General features: G+C 39.7%; 1 protein-coding gene across 8 annotated transcripts in view; it reads left to right on the top strand.

Moving 5' to 3' along the window:
- Nucleotides 1-21,675, top strand: part of LOC121517482 (teashirt homolog 2) — a 235,374-nt gene extending 213,699 nt beyond the window's left edge. For all 8 annotated transcript variants that reach the window (XM_041799295.1, XM_041799292.1, XM_041799294.1 and 5 more), the window contains one exon: nucleotides 18,007-21,675. In XM_041799295.1, coding sequence (XP_041655229.1) covers nucleotides 18,007-21,035 — 3,029 coding nt within the window. In that variant the 3' untranslated portion in view covers nucleotides 21,036-21,675. The remainder of the gene's footprint in view (nucleotides 1-18,006) is intronic.
- The last annotated feature ends 1,861 nt before the right edge of the window (nucleotides 21,676-23,536 follow it).

Here is a 23,536-nt window from a genome sequence, read left to right as displayed (position 1 = left end):
TCTGCCGCAGCGCCACCCGTTGTAAATCATTCTGAAAGCCTGTCACTCATTTCCATTAACCGTTCCTCTGTCGCTCTGGTCTCCGCCTCCCTCAACCTCCTTTTTTTTCCCCCTTCTCTCACCCACCCTCCCCCCTTTCCCTCCTCCTTCCCCTCGGTGCACAACCTACAGCCACGCAGGGTATCAGTTCCGTTCCGCTGCTCCGTCCGCCTACCTTCTTTTCAATAAATTAACCACTTTCTCCCATGCAATGAATAAAAAGGCTCTGCACTCGTCTTGCAGTCGGCACCTACTCCTCCTCCATTACAGCTGAACACCTTACAAATGTCACGCCGCTGACTCGTGGGCTAAATGAGGATGTAGCGCAGAGAAAATATTTTTGTTGCTCTGACTTTTGCAGAGAAATGTTTGCATTAATGAACATATCCTTACATGCATGCAGGCGGCTGCAGCTTTTATTATGTTTCTTTTATTGTAGGTGAGTTTGCAAAAATTAAGCATGCTGTAAAAGCCCAAATACTCCTGTTAGACTTTGTTCCTTTAATGCATCCATTCAGAGAATGACTGTATTCAGGTTTAACAGTTAATGGAAACAATATTATGTGTGTAATTATTCCACATAGTAAAAGCAGCACTAAGTGGGCAGTGCTGCCATTAAAGCCTGTTGGTGTTCTGTAAATTCTACCAGTGCTTCAATTCAGACACTCCAACAATGACTGTAGTCTTTAACCAGTTTTTATAGAAGCAGGTCTTATGAACAGAAATAATTGGCTCAATGGAGTGACTGTCAATCTCGTACAATGGTTGATGTGGCGGCTCTGGGGAGCCCAATTCACTGCCTTCTTTTTTCATTCTAATCAACATCGAGATATCAACACAGCAGAATACCCACAAACAGCAGAAAGCCTGTTTTGAGGGGAAACTTTCAACTACTCGGTGCCAACACATTTCACTATTTGGGCAGCCATTGTTCTCAGAATGGGCTGTCAAAGTGACAACGCGCACCAGGCAAATCCAGAAGTTTGCACTTTTCAGAAAACAGCGGGCCCTAATCATTTCACGGAGGACACTTGACAACAAATTTGCCATTAAAATGAATCTGAATAGGAGGGAGCCGAGGCGCTTTTTGAAGCATTTCTGCCTCTCTTACTGTTGCTCGTCTTGTCCCACTGAGCTGCAGGTTTGGCGGGCCTGCTTCTCCCCCTTTTACGCTTGCCACCGAGCCGCCTTTGGTCCCACTAGAAACTGACAGTAGCACGCTTCAGCTGCAAATTCACTCTGTAGCCTCATTGTATTTAATGAAGGGAAAAAGTGGCAATCTACTATTAATGAACTTGGAATGTAAAAAAATGCCTCCCTTTGCTGAAAACTGCATAAAACTGCTTGTACAAGGAAAGCTTTGGCTGGAGCCCATCCAGCGTCTAATGAAAGATCCATACAGGGACAGAGCGGGCGGGAGGAGTTAGTGAAATGCAGATTGTTTTAATAGAATACACACAGGCTCCTCCAGCTGCACTATCAGATTCATCACGGCCTGACCTTGATGGAGGGCTGTTGTTGTTTGGGAGGGCTGGTGTTTAGGGTTCATGCAAAGTTTATGATGCAGGGACTGTATGTACTGTATATACGTCTGCTGATCTCAGGGGAAGACTAAATGGAGCACAGTCCGTCGAGCAAGGAGTGAAGGAGATGTGCCTCTGGCTGCTTCTTCTACTGATAATATTATAGCAAGAAATAACTCAGGGCGGGGGTGGAGGATGTAGGGTTGTCAAAATACAAGGAATTGAAACTGGGATAGGATACCAGCAAGATTCAAACAAAGTTAAGATCTGTTTCAATACCATGATGGCAAAAATACAAGCTCTGGGCACCGGGGATGTAACAATACACTCGATTCTCGATCTACCATACGATACAGAACCTGAAAGCATCGTAACGCTATAATATGAAATGGTCCGATACGATATGATAGGATGTGATGTAGGGCTGGGCAGTTAATCTCAAATTAGATTAAATTACAATATGGGCTGCTGCAGTTTACAAATCGCACAAGTTGCAATATTTCTCTTCTTTGAAATGTGTCAAAATACCAGTTTAATCAAATTTTTGCAGCAGCAGAGATTTTACGTACATTATGCAAACATTGAAGTGTCAAACTTTTTACAATGGTTTACAAAAATCTACTTTTTGTGTTTTATGTATGTTTGCTCAAAATGAGGGGAATTAAAATGATAATGGCCTTTAATAAAGCAAATGACATCAAATTTGCAATATAAGCAAAAATAATGAATTTATTCTATCTAAAATTGATGAAGCTTAGTGTTTATTCACAAAAGTCATACCACAAGTTGCTATCAGCTGATAGCCAGCTTTACCTCCCCCACCCCAGCTGCCTCCTTTATAGCATAGAGCTTGTTGCGCCCTCATAATCAGACTCATGCTACTATGGATTAATTGCTTCTGAATAATGTCATTGTTTTCAATGCACATTGTCATAAATGCATCTATACATATGGGGGTTTCTAGCCATGTGCTCCCTGCAAAGTTAAAGCAGCTCCTTGACTAACCCAGGCAGCATCTATTGAGCAGAGCCTTCTAAAACTCTTGTAAAACTCTAGTAGATCCATTTTGCAGTAAAATGGCTAAATGTATGATGAGTGTTCCTGGCTGGATGGAGGCCATAATATGGGATGATTTATTGCTTGAATTTGTTGAAAACTATATAGGATGAGGAACCTAAGCATAATTGCATATTAAATTGCAATTGCAATACTGGGGGAAAAAAATAGCAATTAGATTATTTTTGCAAATCGGTCAGCCCTAATGTGATGTGATCTGATTTGATACGATCCAATATCATATGAAAAGATACAACACAATGGCCAAAAACACAAAATAAACTGATACGATAGAATACAACACAATATGATATAATATCAAACGATACGATTAGATATGAGATGATACAGTACTATAGCCCATCAGTTTCCACCCTGGGGTCCAGGACCCCCAAGAGGGGCGCCAAAGAACTCAGAGGGTGCTGTTTCTGAGGCTGCCAAAATTAGATTTGCAAATATTGATTAAAACCATGATAAAGAAATATTTAAGTAGTCTTTTGATAAGAAAAGCATGCTAGGGCCTTTTTTTTTTAGAGTTTTATCAGTGAAACAATTAAAATCTATGTTGTTTTTTCACAGCATGTGCCACTTCTTCCTCTCTCTTGGGTCCTACGGGGGGGCTCTGCTTTACTCAGGTACATCTAGGGGGACACCAAGGAAATATGGTTGGGAAACACTTCAGGTGGGAATCTTTAGGCACCTCACGATTCAATTTGATTATGATTCACACTACAATTCAATTCTTAATTGTTGATGCATTTTGATGCAGTTGTTTTTTCTACACTTCTGTTGTTCTCACTGTGCCAAACATAATAAAAACATTACACTTGTGTTTAGAAAAAAAGAGCTAAATTAAATTTCCACTATCCTCTAATTGGAGATGTGTGTAAACTGGAGTTTTACAATTGCAGTGAACCAAAGGTAGCAGCATCCTTTCCTTGTAACATGTCTGAAATTACAAACAGAAAAATGTCCTTTTTTCACAGATGAACAACTGGTAATCTAAATCTTTCTGTAATATGCTGTATGTCAGAGTTCCACCTTTTTTCCTGGATTAGATACAAAATAATAGATCATGATAAAATTCAAAACTAAACAATACAACACAATACCTTAGATACCATGCAAGATGATACCAAACAATACAATACGATACAACATCTTAAAATGAGGTGATATACATTACACAATATGATTTGGTTAAGTAGGATATGATATGATACAAATTGAAATGGAACAATACGATAAAGTACAAAATGATAGGATACAGTATAATATACATATCACAATATATGGGATATCAATGTTGCCTTTAAAGCTCAACAGAAGTGAAATTCCCACTCATTTCCTCCATAGCTCTTTTGATTTTGAGCCATTATTACATAATCCACACAAACTGTCATTTGTAGGCCTGTAGATGTCACATTCATACAAAATCAACCTTTTATTAAGAAAACCAGGCTTTATTCACGATCTCAGAACTACCCCTAATCCCAGTATGCTACATCTTTGATTGATGGTACCCACTGTTACCATGGAGATGTTTGCTACCCCTGTGAACTTTGGCTCTCGACAGCTGATGACTTCCATGCACACCAACTACAATAAATTAAATTATCATGAAGAATAAAAACACCACAGTAAAGATAAATGTAGCAAGAAAACCAGTATTAGTTTTGTAATAGAGTGCTAATCTATCACTTTCTGTTGGAAGAGCTATCATTAGCAGTGAAGTAAGGGAATTGTGATGGATTATGGGATGGATTTTTTCCTTTACACCCAGAAGAATGTATGTACACAGTCTTGTGTAATGCCTTTTTCCCTGTTTTTCATTGACATTTTTGCACTGAAGCAAATGTTTTAAAGTCTCAGGTATTTGGTCACTATTATTTAACTAGCTGGTTACCTTACATGATTAAATGTATTTGATATGAGGATTAAGAGAGATGTCACTGGAGGATTTGAATGTGAATATTTAGGAACTGAGCCCCTCACTGTCAAGTGCTAAAAAGAAACAATTTAGTGAATTTTAAAAAACTGTCAATTTTGTTATATACAAGAAGATGCATCCTTATGATTTTTTCTTTCTTTTAATGAATAATAAAATATTATTTACATTTATACTGTTTACATTTTTATTATGATATTTTTATGAATTTCAAATTTTTTAGTTGTGAATTTTAGCACTTTTCAAAAACATTTTTCTAATGTTATAAAGATACTTTCTCCATGTTTTTAAAAACTTTTTTATCCGTGTATTTGGCACTTTTGTAAACTATTTTCAAATTTTTAGAGGCAAGGTTAGAATCATTTTATGAGTAGATGTGAATAATTTTTTCAAATGTCTGACAACAAAAATGCAAAAACAAAAGTATTTTATTTCTTTTTTGTAAAATTTGTGTTGATTATTAATTGCACTTTGCATTATTGCACCTTTCTATTGGATGCTATCTGTTATCTAAAATTGCAGGCATACTTCTGCACATGAATTGCACAAATATGTTGGCAACTAAGTGCTTAAAAATTGCAATCATGTAAATGGAATCATTTTTGCAAATGACGTGTTGATTAAAAATGACTTAAGATCAAATGCTTTCAAAAGTAGAAACTGTATAGTTTTAAAATGTGTAATATCAAAGTGTAAAGGTATTGAAAATGTTGACCTTAGCGTTATGTGCGGTACAATTCTTACAAAGTAAGAATCTTTATAATGTATTTTTAATGCATTTTGTCTCATGTTTGACCATATAAAAATCAGAGTTTGTCCAACAGGTGTTTTCTTCCACCCAGTAAAGAGTTTCTACTAGATTCAAGCGTTTCATCGACTGGGAACAACAGATAAACATCGGTTATGACATCTGTTCACACCTACATTATTTGCAGCTGGCCCATGACTTTCAGCAGGATCAGTATCGTCTGATATCAGTGTTCAACCAAAGCATCCATGCAACCCTAATGATTTGGATTTTAATGTTTTTTTAAAGTGTTTTGGACAGACAAAACCCACAATAGTGTCTTAATTTTGACCTCTTACAAGGAGAGTATTGCCACAGTCCTTTAGGGAAATATTTTTAGAATAATATACAAAAATAAATTCCCCTCATATCCCATCATGCTTTTTAAATACCATCATTTTTGGATGTCAGTTGTAGTATCAGGATTATTTACAGTGTATCATATCACTCACCTGAAGGGATGCCACACCCTAGATTTAACATGAGATTATATGGAAATAAATTTGATATTATAATCAGTAATTTCCTGGACTCAGTCCATGAGTTTAAGAAACAGAATCACATGATGGAGTTATGTTTACACAGCATCCAACAATGATTGAATTGGAATAGAAAGGCTCTTTATTTGGCCGGGCTAGTGGGCATGAAAAACAAACAGCACATCAGGCGGGTGCAGGCCATCATACCTTTCACTCAGTATCTCATAAAAGTAGAACAAAGGCCTTATGTGTGCGAGGCAGTGGTCCTTTAAACGATGGCCCACTTTCCTCCCCGCTGCCACGCAAACATTCCTGACTGACATTCAATCAGGGAAATTTGAACCAAAGCAAGATGGTCTTTTATTAGTACCGCCCTGTTTGCTCGACTGGTCAGCTCCAATATGCGGAGCGCTTTGAGTGGCACACTGTAAGATGATGGGTTCACTCTCTGATAAGGGTGAATGAGGGGTAAACTGCTATTCTGCAGAAAGGAACCATCAGACCTCATCATGTCGCTCCTGGAGAGCCGTGTCACGAGCTCTTCAGAAGCCGAGTGACAGAGCGGCTCGCGACGAGGCTGCTGCTCCCCTCCTGCTCGTGGAAAATACAGTGGAGCTGAAGCCGCCCCGCTTCTGCTCCGTCAACTGGAACTGTGTATCAGTCAGGGCAGAAAAGATCATCTATAATCTGACAAATATACACTGAGGCTTTTAAGCCTCTTCACTGGTAACGTTACCCAGCATGCTCGCCAAAATGTTTATGTTTACCTTTCCTTGTTAGCAGAAGAGGACAAATAGGAGACATAATGCTGTGTACAGTATATTTCCATCTGCTTAGACTAAATAGTGCAATATAGCCTCGTCAGCAGACAGTAAATTAAAGGATTTACACACCCAAGTACAGCCCTAGAAAAAAGGAAAGTTAAAAAATCTCACTTAACTATACAGGCCTTCAACCGTGTGGAATTTTTCTGCTCATGTTTTGAGATATTTTCCACCTTTTTGATCAATTTTGTTGGGTGCAAAGATTTGCAGTAGTGTAAGAAGTGCAAGATTCAAGTCACTTTATTTTTTTTCAGTACCTAACATTTGTTTGCAGATGGAAGATTCAGCATCCACAAGATTAAAATGGCACAAAAAAGCAGGACAAATTCACATTTCCAGGATGTCTAGAGAAACATGCATTAAAAACAAACATCATTGATTTATTTCAGTCTTGGTAAAATGCTTTTAAAGATGCCCACCCTTAAGTTTTGATTATACTTTCGCAGTTAATGTGCATCATGTTGCACTGGCTTTGTTCAGCAGTGTCGAAGCTGCAGGTAGAAAAGTATATCTCTAACATTTTGTTCTCCCCTTAGGAGCAGCAAACAGCCAGAGCAAAGAGGCTGAAAGTCCAAATTTAAAGGAGAATTAAACAGTCATGGAGAAAGGAGCTGCAGCTGTAAAGACTGATAGGTTCACATATCAGCTCTCTTAGCAGCTTCACAGTTTGGTTAAGAGCATTTTTGGTTTTAGAGATAACATTTTTAAGCTTCTCAGTGATAACTCTAAGAGAGTTGGTTAAAGGTGAATGGACTTGGCTTGTATGGTGTTTTTCTAGATGCTAGGTCACATTCACACACTAATGGCACAGTCGTCATTAGTAGAGTTAGACTGATACCACTCATATACATGCATACAGTGGGGAGAAGCTGGGGTTAAACATCTTTCTGAGGGACACATGGACATGTGACTTTGGAGGCTGAGGAGTCAACCGCTTCTGCTGATTGAACCACGGCTGCCCAATACTAACAATAAGTACACTAATAATAATAATAGTAATGATTTACTGTTTGTATTTTGATAAATTATGATTAAAAAACACGGTGTGGATGGCCTCTAAGGTTGCACCCAATGTACTGAAGTTACTATTCCATGCATTCAGCAGCGCTTTGATCCAACCTGTGGCTCCTTTTCCCTCTCGTCACTCTCTCTGTCTCTCTTGCTGATTTTCTTTACCACCCACTGTCATGTTCTTTTAAATACAAACCCCTCCCCCCAAAAAATTATTTTAAATTAAGTGTAAAAAATAAATGTATCCATGCTGATTGCTTTATATTACATAATGGGGCATTATTACTGCTAAATAGTCATATAAACAGTTTTATCCACTTTATGTAATACTACACATTAAATCAGTTGAAGTGCGTCTTGTGTTTTGAATGCAATCTTGATAAGAAAAGTGAACTAATGTACAAAACAGTCCGTCTGGCCACTTATGACGTCTCCCTCAGGGGTTTATTCAGACACATTTGCAGGGAATCTGCTAAATTTTCCAGGATGTCAGCTGAATTGTGCAAAAACGTCATCAAGCAAGCATGAATCACACCCCAGTTACAGCACTGCAGGAGATATCTTACTTAGCAGCATTTAGCTAAACATACTTGGTAAAATAAAACATTTTTAAAGTGTTTAATCCCCTGAATATATGAAAGTGTTAAGTTCTTTTATTAACTAAGAATAAGCCTTTTATTCCTGCGTAGGGAGGATCCTTTCTATGTTTCTGCAGAACCACAGAAAAACCAAATAACAGATATTCATTTGTCTTGATACCACTGATTGACAGTTACCACAGGAAGTGAATATTCCAATCTAGAATCCCTCTGGTAGACATATTTTAAACTCCCCAGTTTTATACACTGCACCTTTGAGTGATAAATGAACAATTTGGTAATAATGTTCAATTGCAGTCATACTGGAAAGTAATGCAGTTTGCAGTTGCAGTTATGGTGTAAAACATGTCTGGTACCATGAGTCCACTTGCTCAAGGAAAATGCAGAAAAGAAAAATAAGGAAAGAGAATAATAGTTTTTAGGTGGGTTTTTCTCAATGAAAACAACTATTAAGTAGCACAAAAACTAAAGTTTTACAGAATTGCTTTCAAAATAACTTTAAAAAATACAAGTTTTCCCTATTCTGGAAATAAAGTTTCTTCTACAAAATGCAATTCTACTAACTACTAGCATATAATACATACAAATACATATAAAACATACTAACTAATGTAACTTTAAAGACCTTTCTGTAGGCTTTTTTGCAAATCTTTGAAGTCCTACCACTATGCAGTTATGTAATTGTTCAGCCTGACATTGTGATTGGATTAATTGTACCACACTATTTTTAATACAAAAAAATTTAATACAACAACACTAGTTGTTCATGAAAAAATACTCCGTAATGAAGAGTCTGAGAAATGTTTGTGTTTAAAGCTACTTCAGTCGTTCTTTCTCTGCTTTAAACACAAATTCAGACGAGGGAGAACATCATCAGAGAAGAATTTCCTCAGAGGATCGCTCTTTATATGAATTAAATCAGCCAACTCTTTTAAGCAATCTGTCTTTAAATCCTAATATAGAAGGCAGTGTAAAGGAAAGCTCAGTAAGTTTAGGGAAAGGGCAGTATTACCTCACAGCTATTAGAACTGAATTATAAAAACACTTCGGCCTTATCAGCTTTATTTAAAGCTGTTAAGTAGAATAATCAATTGTAACGTATTCTAGACTTTCTGTAAGTTGTTTTTATCCAAATTAAAAACATGGCACAGTAAGAAAGTACCAGAAATACAACAGATAGTGTTTCTTTTCTAAATTGTTGTCCATTTTTTATACTATTATAGTCATAGTAATCATTCATGGTGGTAAAAACTCCCAAGGCACACCAAGACCTGCCTCAAGGCACAACAGTGTGCCTCGCCACACCATTTGAGAACCACTGATGTGGAAAATCAGAGAGAGAGTGTGGGGAATGATGGCGGAAAAGGAGCCACAAGCTGTACTGGAGTGCAGGCTGCCTGCTTGGAGGACCATAGCATCTGTTCTTGGGTTATTATTACATCATGTCAGGGGTGGGCAACTGGTGGCCACACATGGATCTCTACCTCATTCAATGGGGCCAGTTTCTCCAATACCAGTGAACCATAAACACTTAGAAAATGACAACATTTTTCATGAATTATGCAAAAAAGAAACATTTCTCTAATAATTTTGAATTTTTGCTGCACATTTTTAAATGCATCACAAAATGCATGTGAAAAAAATTAAATATGCAAATTTTCATGTTTACTGCATTGAAAAACAGCTTAAAACTCTGCGTTTCTAATTAAATTATAAACCTCCAGGGTTTCTTATAAACTATATTTTCACTTGGATTAAAAGCCGTAAATACTGGTATAATGAATGATTTTAAAAGTGACATATTCTTCATTTACTTGCGTCATTAGTTATCACTATACTTAAATTAAGAATATTTGTTATAGGGGTACACCATACTGGCCAATATCCAATACGCCAATAATCACAAATTAATGTTAGATTTACAGAGCAAGGAAGTATGATGAATAGAGACGATGAGAGACGATGATGAATATGAGAAAGACTTAAGCTGAATTAGGTCTGATGGTCTTGCCTAAAACTCCACTAACAAATTTATTCATACGGCCAATATTTACAGATTATATAGGCAGATTTTTATAGCCAAAATATTGGCAGTAAGTAGCAGGAATTCTTATATTTGCTGAAACCAATATCATACCAATAAGATCTTGCACACCCACTTTGTAACAATGTTGCCCTTTGGCTTTGACAACAAATTTGTGTGGCCCTCTTGGTAACCAAAGTTGCTCATCCCTAACCCAGACTATCCGCATACTGTACAGGTTTTTCCCCTGAACATTAAAAATAAAATATTAATGTAATCCAATATAATCAGTAGAAAAAATACAGTTTATCTTTACTTATAAACATAAAAGTAAATTCTTGTTTTTCCATTAAAACTTCGCATTATCATCTGCATAAAAGCTGAATTTATGACTGATTTCACAGCTGTACTTAATAAAGTGATCACTCTGCCTTTAACCCTCTAGAATCCCCACCTTAGGCTGATCCTGTCTGCGTGTGATTATATTTCTTGTCCACAGACTGCAGACATTTGTCAGCCCAACTCTGACACAGGATACAAACATGTAGTCTTTTTTCCACCAGTGCTGATGGGAGACCCTTCGGTGAGATGCAACACCAGGCGACTGCATGTGATGCGGCCGGCTGTGGCACGTTCAAAGTGATGACTTAGGTGCTGGAGTGCAGATTGCAATGCTCTCCCACCGCTCACTTCCAATTAGGCGGCGGGCCGACTGACGCGTCTCGGAGCAGAAGCTTCTAGTAGGCATCAAAAGGAGCAGCAGCATCTCCGGGTGAAGGGGGGGTGGGTCACGGAGTGGATGTGGCTGACTAAATATGATGATTAGCACCCATGCAACATGAATGAACAGACTTTAGAAAGCCTCACATTTGTGTCGTTACATAAAAACATCCATCTCCAGGGCGTGTGCGGCTCGGACTGACTGCCTTCACATTTCTGTGTTTGTTGATTGCTCATTCCAAACTTCTCTGTGTTTTTAGTTAACAGAATGTTGGTTGTGAAAACATTTTTGATTAATTGCCATAATTATTGTGATCATTTTTGCCCAAATGAACAGCCAGATGGCAGGATATGGTGTCATATTTGCGATCCTATCATATTAATCTGGCTGCGAGTCCATCTGAACACATTGTGCCGTTTGCTGTGTTCACAATCTGTCCTCAAGTTGTCCATGTCTTTTTTGAGCTGGGAGTTTTTATTTGATTATATTAGAGTATTAAATATTAAAGCTGAGGGTGTATGAAAGCAAGGCATTTATCTGCATGAATGGCTTGTGTTTAGTGAAGTAAGTAATGCGCTTTAAGTAACATCTCCGTCATGCATACAAAAATTAACATGAGTGTTTCCGTCTCTCGGTTTCGCCTTGAAAAGACCCGACAAAACCGCTTTGTGGCTGCTTTTAAAACCACTGTACATCGATTATTCTTCTTTATGTGCGCCGCAATACTGTTCATTTAAATTTGGTGCAAGAGAGTATGTGTTTGCAGCATCATCGGAATCGTTTTAAAAGTGCTGAAATGAAATAATGGGTCAGATGGGAGCTAATGACACATTCCGACTTAAAAAGCAAGTCAAAAACTATTTAATTCTGTGATATCAATTAACCTCCAGACAAATTTCGTCAAAGCGAGCAGCCAGCTTGTGATTGTTCTCTCTTTACTCTGCAGTGTCCTTGGGCTCGGGGAGACTGTTTCCTGTCAGGGAACAATGAAGAGAGAGGTGTTTACAGATCTTTACAGATGGCTCCGGGGCTCAGAATTAGCTCTTCACCATTTCTCATGTGATTCAGTTCAGACTTAACTTCAGATGTGTCATCAAGACTATCATCAGGAAGTCTGACAATGTTTCCGTTTGATCTTGACGTGCCGCGCTCACCGAGTTAGTCAGTTATCACTGTCAAATATTAAACCTTGTGACATGTGTGTGTCTCGTTCTAATGATAGCTCACTGAAGAAAATCACTTCATGGTGACTTTTATAAACACGCCATCCTGTTCCTAACTTTGCAGGCACAAAGGAGCATCACAACTTTAAAATGATGTACTTTTTGACTGACATTTCACACCTATTTATAACAACAGATGAGCACTGACTAAGTGTTTTTTAAGACACAATTAATTGGGCACACTTGAGAGTGAAAACATAATTCTCCCTGAGACAGCTCGGAGATTGTTCAGTGATCCTGACCTGCGTTGTTAGCGTGTTCTCTGCCTCTCCAGCAGGGCGCCTTTTTTTCCTTTTTTCTACCTCTACATGGCATAAATCCGGGAGATGAAAATGTCATGGAGCAGGTTCATTTTGCAAAGAGGTTTTGATTGCCATGCGCGTGTAATTGATTGTTCCAAGGACAGGGGGAAATCTAGAAATGTCATAACAGTCCTGCTTAGGTTGGTCCCACCACTAGGCAATCAATGGGAAGTAAAAAGAGATATTGATTTGCGAGCAGCAAAAACTGTAGCTTGAGACAACCGGAGAGCGCTGGGGAAAGTGGCACAGACGTGCAGACCTGTCACTGGCACCTATGAATTACCCAATCTCCTCTGAAGATAGTGTTACCGCTGATACTCTCAAAGTCCTGCGCTGGGTATTGCAGCTGTCCATTAGCTAAGCTCCTCAGGCTGCTAACTCTCTGTGGCTTGTCAGATTAATGAAAGAAATGTTGTCGACCTTCCAGGGGATAAATGTTGATGTTCTCAAATTTTCAGAAGTTTCTACTGGCGTCGGAAACAGGATGCTCTCGCACACATTTCTGAAATGATTGACACGTTTTGAATCCGGCACACAAGGGAGGGAGCCTGAAGACTCCATGAAGATATTAATTCTTCAAGTTGTAAATATATTGTCATGTAAGCCTTTAGCAGCGATCCAGCTGGACAGCAAGCTGCCATGAAAGTAGCAGTAAATGTAAGCTACAATTTCCTATGCAGTTAGCTGCTTTCTCTAGATGTAAGGGGAAAAAAGGGCTTTTGGCTCTGAAACAGGCTGCTGCTTCTGTAAATCCAGGCCTTGCTATGCCAAGAGTCTGTTCTAACGGATAAAGGTTATAAACATTTCAAGTGCCTGATTTATGATGGACACCTCAGGTTTTTTGACCTTTGCATATCTCTGTCTGAAGATATAAATTTGTAGTGACACAGATTGGAGGCTTTACAGCACTTTATGACATGCTAAATCTCAGCCGAGGCGTGCCAGCCTCTTGTTTTCTAAGGCTAGTTAGGCAGTGTTGCCTTACTTGGACTCCAAAAGAGCATTTCAAAGCAGATGTTTGATTTTGTTTCCTAACTTGTGACAAAACAAGTTAGATAAGACGAGGCTGTTCTTCACTTTTAGTTTACACCATGCCACAGTGGGTCTCACACTTGTAATGATTTAGTTTTTCTTTAAAAACCTGCTTTTTATCATTTAATGTTCATTTGTAGACGTAGTCTGAACACAGAACAAAACCAGAGTTTCAGCCGCTGTTGTAAGTAGGGATGTTCATATGCGTCTATTTTTCCATTCAGCTAAATGTTAATTAGGTTGCATTCAACCCACTAGTGCCCAGACATTTTGCACTGAGGGCCACATACAGAAATATATAAGGCTGTTGGGGCCACTTTAATATCCACATATATATGTATATGACATTGACTAAGTCAAAAGCAGAATAAAGGAGGAGCTGGGTTGGAGGAGGGTTGCAAGAGCAGCTAGCAGCAGAGCGTGGCCTGTCAGCATGAGAATGATTGGCCAACAGCATGCTCAGAGCAAATCAGCTGGCTGTCAGCTGATGAGAGCTTGCGTTAGATCAGCTGACTGGGGCAGAGCTCTGCCTGAACGCTAAATGCTCAATCTAATGGCTGAAAAAGCAAATAGACAATAATTTCCAGGTTTTGGGGGATGCCAATCAGATTTCAGATTTTTACCCCTGCCTTTAATCTTGCTGTCACTGTTCTGATTATATCTGTGTTCAGTGGTTCAGTGATTGGTCAGTCTATTTAGCTTTATAGTGCACTGAGACCTCCTATAGGTGGCAGTGTAACCTGATATAAGGAGCACAAAAGTCATCCTTATTTGGTCAAAAACATCCTTTTATTTACTTTGTGCAACAGAGCAGATCTAAGTTTTGCATATTTGTAATAAAAATTGACCAATAATGATTGTTCACAGATTAATTTGATTAAATTTTTTTTTTTTAACTTGGATGGTGGTGTTTTCTTTGTATTAACACCTTTTTAAGAGTAAAAACATCCATAAATATATCATACAGTTTCACAAGTCACTACAGTAGCCTAAGCCTATCTGCTGTATCATGAGGCATTTTGTATCAGTAGATTTTCACAGCCCTACGTTGTTGCATTGTCCTTGAATCTGATCTTGCTTGAAAGAGAAATGCAGCTTGGCATGGCTGCCGTTCTGTGGTAGACCAGGAGCTGGCAAAGAACGGTTACAAATGGTGTGGGAAACGGAGTTAGACATGCGGGTATCTTGGAGTGATCCCTGCCAGAAGGTTAATTGGTGCCTCTGGATGTCTGCTACTTAGGGCATCTGATAGAAAGGCCTGGAACAGCAGGGAGGGCAGCTGTTAATCTCTGTCAATTCCATCCTCAAATACCGTGATAAAACACAGAAAAATCACATTTAAATTGATATGCTGGAGTAGATTTTTCCAGGAAACTGAAGCCTTTTTTGTTAGATGTGCATTTATCTTATTAATAGGATTTCTAAAACTAAACTTCATGTATTTGTGATTTTAAGCCACATAAAATATTTAAGGCCTAGCTTTCACATGGGGGTGTATACTGGGTATGAGCTGTTTCTATTAAACCATTATCAGACTGGAAAAATACCCATCACCCCACTTTGGAGAGCGTTCATCCCAGTTCTGCACTTTTTAGTGACGACTTTGAAGAGAGAGGACATAGACTGGGAGCTTGTCATAGCCATTGGTGTTCTCCTTCACTGTGAATACTATATATAAGACTATAAATAAAACATACCTCTGTGCTCTTGACAACTCTCTCCCTCAGCATCAAGGGTGTTTTGGAGGCCATCACTGATCTCGGTCGGCCAATCAAAACATCCCTCTTGCGGTGAATCAAGGTCACAGCACATCGGGGCTCTTGGGTGTGAGTGTGAGTGTGCGAGGCTCTTGTTCACCAGGCCCCATTCTCCATGTTTGTTTTGAAAGTCCGAGTCCCATCTCCATCTCCGTCCATTAGCTGCCAGGCAATTCACCTCCAGGGTTTCTCTTGAGGCACTTGTGAAATATTGATACAAAAAAAGTCTTATTTTCAGAAGGCAAAGACGGAAAGACATTCTATGGGCTGCCCAGTGTGGGACTCCTGAGTGCTCGGCTTCAGCCAACCCCTCACGGAGTGCCCTCTATTCAAAGAAGAAATATTAACCACGAGAAATGCATAAGTGCCTGGACAGGGCTGTTATGTCCTATTCATATTTAACTCAGAGCACATCTGCCACGTCTCTCCCAAAATGCACATTTTCCAGCACGACTACGAGGCGGAAAATATCTCTGATATGTGACAACACTGACAAACTGCATTTACTGCAGGATGTCTTCAAAAGATATGCAAACACTGGTTGTGATATTGTTGCGTGGGTTGCCGGATGGTTAGATTTAAAATAATCTGAAATAGTGATTGTCAGAGAGGACGCTTTAATCTTCTGTAACTGTGCTCTTATTATGTCGAGCAGACCCTGAAGCCACATGAAAACCCCCCTCTATGCTGAGTCAGGGTTTCCTCTAATTGGATGATGGGAAACATGTCAATTAGAAAAACTGTTGTTTAATTATCTGTTAATTGAAGCAATAATGTTTGCACTCTATGAGTTAGGGGAATGAACAGGTGAATAATGAAAGAAGTAATTGCTGTTTATGAGACTGTCTTGGAAAGTATAATGATGTGACAGATTGCCAGTATGTTTTTTTAAATATTTTTTATAATTGTCAACTTTTAATGCTGATAATTGAATCACAAACGTGATTAGCATCTTCATTAGCATCACATCTGCAACAAATTTTTATTTCTCCAAGAAATGCCTCTCAGTTAAGCTCCTTTTATTTCTTCATAAAGCATTAAAATGTCTGATATTTGCTGCAGGGAAGCCGAGGTGTTACCGTTCATTTTGACTGGTGTTTTGAGGCATCTATAATCACTATGGAATCGGTCATTTACAATAACACTTAACAGGCCTGCAGAAGAATCGATTTCTTTTTGTCACTCAGTGGCCAATGATTGTTGTAAACATCTCAACTTGAGGCCGAGAAAACCTTGGACACAGCACTAAGTCAATGGCCTGTCGTGAATCACATGGCGCTGTTACACCAGCAGCAGTCTGTTAGTAAAGACATTATGTCCAGCTGTACTCTCCCACCTCCCAGGGCACAAAGCAGCCACCGTTATGTCGTCTTAAATGGATCCTGTCAAAGAGTTTACACTTGATGCCTTATCTAGGTTGTCTAAATATTTAAAGAGGAACTAAACCCCCGAGTTTCAGCTGAGGTGCATCTACTCTGGGATACCAAAAAACACGCCCACTCCCTCTTTTCTGCTGTCCCTAATCAGCCACAACATCATTCAGTCATTCGGCCCCTTTTTAAAGCTCAATGATATCTTTATTATCCCTATAGGGGCAGTTTGCTTCACAGCTAGCAGTGCCATACAAACCATTTCCAAAACCACAGGAATAGATGGAAAAAGTCAGACACACTAACAATGGTAGTAGGATAAATATCACGGATAAATAAATGTTATATTGAGCTTTGATTATTGGCCTTAATATCATAACTATTCAAGGTAAACTGACCATGAACTATGATAGCGTCAAACGATGCTATATGGTCATGTAGAAGACAGAAGCTCATATGTTATTATCCTTGTTTAAAAAAAAAAAGAAAACATGGTTTATTTGCAATTTTCTGCACTACAGAACTACTTACCCATAATCTTAGAGTGTTAACTGAACAACAGCACTACATTACCCACAATACAACAGTATCATAGTGATGTGCCTGATATTTTAAATCACACTTTTGCCCTTAAAACATTCACATTAGGCCACCACCAGTAAATTTAATGGTAGATTTTTCCACCAACAGACTGGGAAATGAAGATAGAATCATGTAGAAAACATAAACAACTATATTTTTTTCATAAAACATCATTTTAAATGAGGAAATGAAAATGTGTGATCATGTAAAAAAAATTAGCAACTATATTGTCGCTAAGGATTATTTCAATTTTTTGGCAAAAGGACTACATTACCCACGATTCTAGAGTGTCAAAGCACCATCTCTGATTCCTCTGGTTCCTACCATTGGTCATGAAACCTCCATATTTGCCACTTCTAGTGAATTTAACTGCCTTTTTTCCACAAAAGATGGTTTTGAATGGGGATATAAAGATGCTCAGTCATTCCAATGTTGTTTTAAGAAAGAAATGGTTTACTTGCAATCTTGGTGAAAAGCACTACATTACCCAGAATCCTAGAGTGTAACAGCAACATCAATGATTATTAGAGTTGCAGATTTCAGCTGCTGACTGTCACATTTGGACCCTAACTGATTGACAGCACCATTAAATCACCATATAAAGTGGTTTTCCTCTGGAAAAAATCGGTCCAAGGGTTTAGTTATGTTTTGATTTTTTAAGCTGAATTATGAATGCATTAACTTTCTGTTATTTCATTATCACTAACTTTTATTTCTTTCTCTTTTCTAGTGTACATGCCTGATGAAGATGCTGTCCTGGAAGACTCCATCGCTGAGGAAGACGCAGAGAACGACACTCAAACTGAGGAGGAATGCTCTGAGAAAACCAGCCCTAAAGTGTCTGAGGACAGAGAGCTAGACAACAAGAGCACTAACACTTACAGCAACCAGAACTCTCCCATTAGTGTCCTTTCCAATCAAGAGGCAGAGTTGGAGTCCCGCCTTAGTGACAGCAGCGACAGACTCTCAGACTTCAAAACCTCCTCGCCACCTGAGAGCCAGCGGGATGACGAAAGCCGCGGCTCCAAACACAAAGATGAGACGGGAGGCAGCTTGGAGAAAATGAGGGCGGCCTATGCAAACTTTCTGTCCGACTCCTACTGGACGGGGATAGGGATGGACTTGAAAATGGGCAAAAACACCAGCAAAGCCAACTGCGACAGCACCAATGGCAGCACCAAGAGCGAGTTCGACTGGCACCAGGACGCTCTCTCAAAGACTTTGCAGCAGACGCTCTCTCCAAAGCCTGCGTCCAAGCCTAACCTCTTCAGCTCCGTCCACCTGTACAGACAAACCACCAAACCCTGCGGCTCCGTCTTTACAGGAGCCAGCCGATTCCGCTGTAAGGACTGTAGTGCTGCTTACGACACTCTTGTGGAGCTGACGGTCCACATGAACAAAAGCGGGCACTACCAGGACAACAACCACAGCAAACAGAGCAACTCCACCGCTTCGTCCTCCAAGTCACGGAAACGAAATCTACAAGATATGGAAGGGAAAGAGGATGCACAAAAAGTTTTAAAGTGCATGTTCTGCGGCCACTCTTTTGACTCGCTCCAGGATTTGAGCGTCCATATGATTAAAACTAAGCATTACCAAAAAGTGCCTTTAAAAGAGCCAATCCCTGTAATCACGCCCAAATTGTTGCCACCGGCTAAGAAGCGGGCCTTTGAAACGGTTCGCCCCTGCTCCCCTGACTCTACGACAGGCATATCCGGCTACACAGAGGCACAACGGGTCGCCAGCATTTCAAGCGCTAACAACAATCGCTACGGCTATCAAAACGGAGCGAGCTACACTTGGCAGTTTGAGACGTGCAAGTCTCAGATTCTAAAATGCATGGAGTGTGGGAGCTCTCACGACACCCTTCAGCAGCTCACCACACACATGATGGTTACTGGACACTTCATCAAAGTCACAAACTCGGCCTCTAAAAAGGGTAAACAGTTAGCGCTCGACCCCCTGGCTATAGAGAAGATGCAGGGTTTGGCTGATCCTGCTGCCAGCGACACTGAGGGAGAAAAGGTCTCTCCAAAAACTGCCTCCCCGGGGAGCAGTGAGAAGGATAGCCAGGGGGAAGGCACATCAGACAAAATGGAAGAAACTGAAGCGAAAGATGACAAGCAAGAGAGTGAGGATCAAAAGGCAGCCATTGGGGCCTTTAAGTACCCTTATCTCCGGGAGGAAGATCTTGAACAGGACTCTGGGGGAGGAGGGGACATTCTTAAATCTTTAGCCAACACAGTGGCCTCTGCCATCAACAAAGCTCAAACAGGAACACCGAGCTGGAGCGCCTACCCGAGCATCCACGCCGCCTATCAGCTCTCCGGCATCATCAAAAGCGCCCCTCTCTCCGCGTCTCCCCCCGCTCAGCTAAAGCAGACATTTAACCACAAGCTGAGACCGATTGCCCCCAAAGGGAAGCTGTACCCAGGAGTCGAGGCTCCCCAGGGACAGCATCAAAATATGGACATCAAAAAAGAAAAGGTTGGCATTAGCGATGGTAAAGAAAGTCAGAATATTAAGTTTGATCTGGCGGAGAATGATGACAGCGATTGTCAGGATGACTCCTCTTCCTCTTCAAAGCTCGATGCAGACTGTGTGAATGAAGGGAGCGAGGCGATCAAAGGGAAGTTGAGCCCAGATTTCTCTGACAGAGGCAAGACACCAAGTCCCTCTGCCAGCAATGGACGCAGCGCTACTTCAGAGCCTCTCAGTGACACTCCAGCTCTACTCGGCATAAACCCTCTTAGCGCGCTGCAGTCGGTTCTGAACAATCATCTGGGCAAAGCAAATAAGCCCAACAACTCAAGAGTAGATAAACTGTCTCCTCACACTAAGTCTATTTTTGCTGACATTAACCGTAGCAGCGATAAACCGGCTTTAATGCTCGGGAACGCCATAAGAAACAGGCCTGATAACGCCTTCCTCTTCGCCAGTGATGACCAGCCGATAGATCTGACGAAATCTAAACACAAGCCAACCTCCTCTCTTGTACAGCCTTCCACCCCGATTCCACAAAAGTACGCCCTGTCCGACATCGCTGATATGGTGAAAGTTCTTCCAAAAGCCACGACGCCAAAACCCTCCCTTCCATCGAGGATCCCGACAATGAAACTGGAATCCGATGTCAGGCGATTCGAGGATGTATCCGCCGAAGTGTACTCCGTCCACAAGCGTAAAGGTCGACAGTCCAACTGGAATCCTCGCCATCTTCTCATCCTGCAGGCCCAGTTTGCCTCCAGCCTTTTCCAAACCTCCGAAGGGAAGTACCTCCTCTCAGATCTGGGCCCTCAGGAACGGATGCACATCTCCAAGTTCACTGGACTGTCCATGACCACCATAAGCCATTGGTTAGCCAACGTGAAGTACCAGCTGCGGAAAACCGGAGGGACCAAATTCCTGAAGAACATGGACACGGGTCACCCGGTGTTCTACTGCAATGACTGCGCTTCCCAGTTTAGGTCACCTACGGCGTTCATTTCCCATCTTGAATCCCATCTGGGGTTCCAAATCAAAGACATGTGCAAAATGCCGGTAGAGCATCAGACGAAAGTAGAGGAGCCTGAACTGTCGAAGGCCCTCAGTGTCAGAGCCACAGAGGGTCTAGTGACGGAGGAGGACATTGACTCAAAGTTCAAATGTAAGCTCTGCTGTCGGACATTTGCGAGTAATCACGCAGTCAAACTCCATTTGAGTAAAACTCACAGCAAATCCCCCGACAACCATTCACAATATGTGGAAATGGACAAGGACTAGTTTTCATATTATCCTCACTTTTTTCCCTTTTTTTATTTTAATACACGGGTCAGATATTTCAGCCATTTTTCAATTAGCATTGTGTAGTGTGCATCATTTAAAACATTTCATGGAGTTCAGCAAAGACACACTGGTTAGAAATGTATAAGGAAACACTAAGAGAAACTTTGCACCCCGCTCAATTGCATCACCAGTAATGAAACGTATTACTGCTTGAAGAAACATAATTGCTGATGTTTGCATGCAATAGCCCTGGCTATGACTACTATTTATTTGTATGATATGTCAAGTTTCAATTGTATTTCAAAGACAAAATAATAAACTAATTGTACTTTACATCTTCTGTGATAAAATCCACCTGCAGAAGCGTGCAGCTGTTAAAAACAGGTAGCCCAACACGATTACACACACACGCAGCCCTGTACAGTGTATTGCTATGTAAAGATGTTTTGTGTTGCAATGATAGAAGAAGAAGAAAAAAAAAGCACTTTAATAAATGTTTAATCACCAGTTTAGACTTGGATTCTGTACATGACTCAAAAAGGATTAGGATATTTCACATGTAAATATATTTTAGAAGAAAAACAAACAGTGCGTTTCATGCAACGAGGATAACAGCAAGACAGACGACACCTGTGATACCTGCACCTTTTTTACTTATTCAAATAAAGAGTTAACATTTAATAAAAGCTTGGAAATCTCTTATTATTGAAAGTTTATAATCATTGTTTGCTTATAACATCAGCAGTCATGAATAGCAGGTGATGTCATGGTGAACTGATCTGTTTAAAGAATTATTATCAAGCATTTTGCCATTTGTTAAGACTCACTGATACACAAGAATAGGTATCGATGCAGCAGGCCAAAACCTTGTATCTGAATTTTTCATGATTTTAATTTTTTTTTTCATAAATCAGTGCTATTGGTCATGTTTTACATCTGTCAATGGGTTTTGAACAAATTTTAAATCGATAAAAAGTCTAAAAAAGATGCTGAATATAACCAGTAAGTATTAAAGTAATGGGAAAATACAGTTTTTATTTTCATTCCCTCAAAAGTGATGACTTTGGAGATACTAAGTTTCAGCCTGATGCCAGAGATATAAATGCCGGGTTCCTGCTGATCCCTGAAAAGTTTCTAAAAATCGTTTGAAATATAAGGCCTTAAAAAGTCAGATTTTTACCAGTAAGAGGTCCTAAATGTTAGAAGGCGTATTGGCTTGTCTTTGGCCAATCTTTGTTTTCTAGCTGTTAAATGATTCTGATCATTCTTTTTTGCGTATATGCTCATTTAAGTCAGGGGTTCTCAACTTTTTCAGCCCACGACCCCCAAAATAAAGGTGCCAGAGACCGGGGACCCCCCCTCGTACCTGGGTGGTTCAACACAGCCATTACAATCAAGGATAGTCATGTGCAGACAAGGCTGTCCATTATTGGGGACAAAGGGAAGAGCTTTCTGGGACCATGGAGGTCAGCAAAATCATAGTCAATTAAAAAGTTAAGCTATGATATCCATGTGTTCTTTGTAACCTGAATAACAACAAATCTTATCAAATAAACTATCTTTAAAACAGAATCAAAATGAGTTAAAAGTGGCAAAAATTGGCAGAAAAGGTGGTCAAAAGGGACTTTTTTTTAAGTAGCAGAAATGAGTAGTGGCATAAGTGGCATAAATTTGATAAAATTGGCAAAAAAAGGGTTAAAGTGATAATAATGGGCATAAAAAGTGGTAAAATTGGATTAAGAAGTGGCCAAAATGGGTTTGAATTAGCAAAAATGGGTTAACTAAGGCAGAAAAATAGGCAAAAATCAGCAGACATGGGTTAAACTGGCAAAACTGGGCATAAGAAATACTAAAATGTTGTTAAAATGGGCAGAAATGGGTGCAAAAAGTGGTTAACAGTGACAAAAGGGGTCAACAGAGGCAACAATAGGTGGAAAGTGGCAAGAATTGGTTTAGAAGTGACAAAAACTGCCAGAAAAAAAGCGGTGAAAAGAGTTAACAGTGGACAAAAATGGGTTTGAAGTGGCAAAAATGTTAAAATTGGCAGAACTGTTGGGAAAAGTGATGAAAGCAGGTTAAAATTTGGTTAAATTGGTGTTAAGTGGCAAATGTATAATTTAGAAACTATTATTTTTTTTAAGGCATTTAGAGACCCCCACTCATTGTCTCACGATAACCCATGGTTCCTCTATTAACATCTTTTCAGCACCAATCATGCCAATTTTTGCCACTTTTAACCCATTGTTGCAGTTTTTTGCAACTATTTCATTATGTATCCATCAAAGTAGTCTCAGTTTCTTCTACACAGACGTCTACACTGACAATACTACCATTAGAGTTCAGTTCAGTGTGCCCATCCACTTTTTTATCATCATTTAAGAAAGAAAGGGTAATTGTGTTTTAAGAAAAGAGGTTTTAATCTTGAAAAGGCTATCTTGTATTACAGCAGTTTTTATCAGATGGACATTTTGTTTCCCAGTTTAGAGTGATTATTATTC

The sequence above is a fragment of the Cheilinus undulatus genome, linkage group 11, assembly GCF_018320785.1.
Source record: "Cheilinus undulatus linkage group 11, ASM1832078v1, whole genome shotgun sequence".
NCBI lineage: Eukaryota > Metazoa > Chordata > Actinopteri > Labriformes > Labridae > Cheilinus > Cheilinus undulatus.
This window is presented reverse-complemented; position numbering and strand designations above follow the sequence as displayed.